Consider the following 3590-nt stretch of genomic DNA (forward strand, 5'->3'; position numbering starts at 1 on the left):
AATATTTTGTTTGAAACACTCGATTGATTTCCGACCTGCAAATAGCTTGGCTCACATACTGGGCTTTTCATCTACTCTTATCAAACCCAACTTGCATTACGCATCCGATCTACCTGTGGATATCATCAAAGTACGCACCATACACATAGATAGCAAGATTACGTTTGGAGCCTTCTACAACGACACACCATCTCATACGATATACGAATTTGCCGTCGATGTTGATCCTGGTTACGCAATTGACGAAACACCCAATCATCTGATTTATCTACCCATTTCTCATACAAACGAAATACACAACATTAAATTGCGAGTTCTCTACCAAAATTCTAGGCTCGTTGATTTCAGAAACGAAGAAAAAATAGTTCGTTTGGAATTGAAGCAAAAATATGGTGTTAACTATCTATAAGAATAACTCATCACCCAGTCCCACGTCAGTCTTCACCAAGACTTTAAAACAGCGTCAACAACTGTCAATGGTGAATAAATTATTTTTGGAATCTCTTGGCTATCATGTTGTCCAATCAAGTGTTCAACATTTTCCGAAAACCACAAAACGATGAATCCATACAAAAGGTAGAATGGCGGACCTACTACCCGTATGTCAATCTTTTCGCAACAATGATGTTATTGAAATCAACATTAACCAATCCGATGCATATGATGCTTTGTACGATAGCCTGCTATTCATCACCGGAAAAGTTGAGAGAATTAAAGGAGATGTTCGGGTAACCTTCGTGAACAATGCTCGTGGTTTCATGTTTCAATCTGCTACCCATGAGCAAAATGGTAAAGAATTGGAAGCAGTTCGTGAAGTTGGAATTGTTAGTACTGTCAGAGGTTATCTCACATACATCGATGAAGATATCAAGCACTTGGCTATCTCAGGATGGACATACCCCAACAGCTTCGGCATCATTCAAACTACATCTTTAACGTTCAACATACTTTTATCTATCAAACATTTCTTGAATATTTTCAATGATTATCAATGTATTTCCTATGGTAAACACACCATCCGATTAGTACGAGCTGGAGATGATAGCAACTGTTTCAAAATAGATGAGACTGCTGGTACAGTAGCATCGAAGACGGAAGTTAGGCTGAATATTGAAAATATCGAATTGAAAGTCAAACGAATCTTCCCTCATGATCAAATCAAATTGCAACTTTTGAAAGCTATTCAAGCCGACACTCCTATTCTCATACCGTTCAGAAAATGGAAACTCCATATGCTGCCTGCTTTCACATAAGGTGCAAAAAATGAAATATGGGCCGTCAAGACTTATTCGTTTCTCGAAAGCCCTCGCTATGTGATTGTATGTTTCCAAAAAGATCGTGATTACACCAAAGTCAACGATGATCCAACGCAATTCAACCATATAAATATCACCAATATAACGTTGACTCTGAACGGTGAAAATTGCCCCAAAGAGAATATGCATGTGAATTTTGGGAAAATGAATTTTTTGCAAGCATATTTCAACTACGCACGTGACTATCTTGCAGCGAAATTTCACCTTGTTGGATATACCTACACGCGTCGTGAATTTGGAGGAGTATGACAATACGACATGGATAGTTCCCACATTCGACAATAACAACAACGAAGGTGTCTCACCTTGTATGCATCACATTCACAACCAAATCAAATATAATTGCAGTCTTCGAAACGTAGATATTCTATACAAATGGCTTTGTGATATGTTACCAGAATGAAAATGTATAATAAATATCTAATTGAAATGTTTTATTTATTTTTTCTACCTAACCTCAACACCTGATGATGATGGTGACAACGTTTTGAAATCTCTCCAAACCCCCAATGCCCCGTTTGTTCATTGCCCCCCATTCCCCCCCATTTCCTAATTAACACGAAAAAACGCATCTGACGTATTTTGAAATGTCATTGCTGAAAACCCCATTGCCCCATTGGGATCGCACGACAAACCGTTAGACCCCCACCTGGCATGTTTTTTTCCTAAATGAGACACCCTCTATACATTGAAAAATCACACGCCAAAACCATAGAGCCTCGTTAAACTGTAATTTTTTTAAATGACGTATTTTGAGACACCCTGTACACATTGACGTAATATTTTTTTCTTAAATCCGATTTTTCATTCATTATCATTATTATACCATTATTTTTCACGTCGACGTACACATGTACGTACACATGTTTTTTCCTAAACGATGAGACACTCTCTATTATGTTGACAACCATGTTGTTTTCTTCAACGCCCGTGGCCATGTTTTTTTCTTTAAAACGATTTTATATTCATTATTATTATTATACTATTATTTTCCACGCTGACATATTTGACCGTAAATTTTTTTCTTAAACGATGAGACGCCCTGTATGGCAGCGATGTTTTTTTCTATTACGTTGGCAGACATGTTTTTTTCTTTAATGCCCGTGGCCATGTTTTTTCTTTAATCCCGATTTTTCGTTCATTATTATTATTATATCATTATTTTCCACGCTGACGTATTTGAGACACCCCGTACATGTTTTTTCCTAAACGATGAGACATAATGTATGACAGCCATGTTTTTTTCTATTACGTTGGCAGACATGTATTTTTCTTTAACGTCCGTGGCCATGTTTTTTCCTTTAATCCGATTTTTCGTTCATTATTATTGTTATATCGTTATTTTTATAATTCCATCGCGCCCTTATCTATTAAATGAATCTACTCGATGCTCATTCCATCCTTTTATGCGTCGATCACGTCGCACACCTCTCTTTCCCACTCACTACCGTAATTACGTCCCCTGGAGAATACGCCCCAAAAGTCTCTTATCCCTCTACTCACGTAGTCGAAATATACATGCAAAAAGTCAATTTAGTATAGAAGACTGATAAAAATTCACTGGTTACATGTAATCGGTCTTATTCGTTCCGCAAGTACAGCCTTTATAGAAGAGGGAAAAGAACCTAAAACGAAATCATTTTATTATTCTCGAATAAACCCATTCACAGTTCATGCTGGAGTGGAGAGGTAAAAAACCAAAACCTTTCTTTTTTAAAAATTAATCTCTCGTGAAGTTATATCCCTTTATTTTTAGACAATAGATATGTTATGTGGTTCACACTGAATTTATATTTTTAAAAACAAACTTTATTGAATATAATTATTCACAATAAAGTATTAAATATTACAAAAATGATTCAAGAAATCGACGAACTTGGATAGTCGCGAAGTGGTTCAAGAATGAGGCGTCCTCTTTGTTTTCCCATATTTTATAGGATCAGGAACTGCTGATGTAGATATGCGTTTCTTCGAACGTTCTAGAAAAACCTTGGAAATGTGCTGAATATGCTGAGTCATTTCCTGGGTAACTGCGTAGTGGCTGATGCAATGTTTGTTTATTATGGTGCAATCCTTGAACAAAGGGTGCATTGATTTTTCTAATATAACAACTTCCCCCTTGAAAAGAAAGTTGATGCGGTGCTGCAACTTTCAGTCAAGCAGATGTTTCATTTGGGCTTAACTCAATTTCTTCCTCAATGGGTTTCTCTAGGTGGATACTGGGTCTTCTTCCTGGGGCTGGGAGTAATCTTCGTAATGAAGCGAAAGTTCTTC

General features: G+C 36.9%; 1 protein-coding gene across 1 annotated transcript; it reads left to right on the plus strand.

The window, feature by feature from the left end:
* Positions 1 to 581: 581 nt before the first annotated feature.
* Positions 582 to 1253, plus strand: LOC141484482 (uncharacterized). The gene has a single exon (XM_074179483.1). It carries the CDS (start codon positions 582 to 584, stop codon positions 1251 to 1253), a length of 672 nt encoding a protein of 223 aa, XP_074035584.1.
* The last annotated feature ends 2337 nt before the right edge of the window (positions 1254 to 3590 follow it).

The sequence above is a fragment of the Leptinotarsa decemlineata genome, unplaced genomic scaffold (genome assembly GCF_025532065.1).
Source record: "Leptinotarsa decemlineata unplaced genomic scaffold, Ldec_3_MD MMD2_tig00005785, whole genome shotgun sequence".
NCBI lineage: Eukaryota > Metazoa > Arthropoda > Insecta > Coleoptera > Chrysomelidae > Leptinotarsa > Leptinotarsa decemlineata.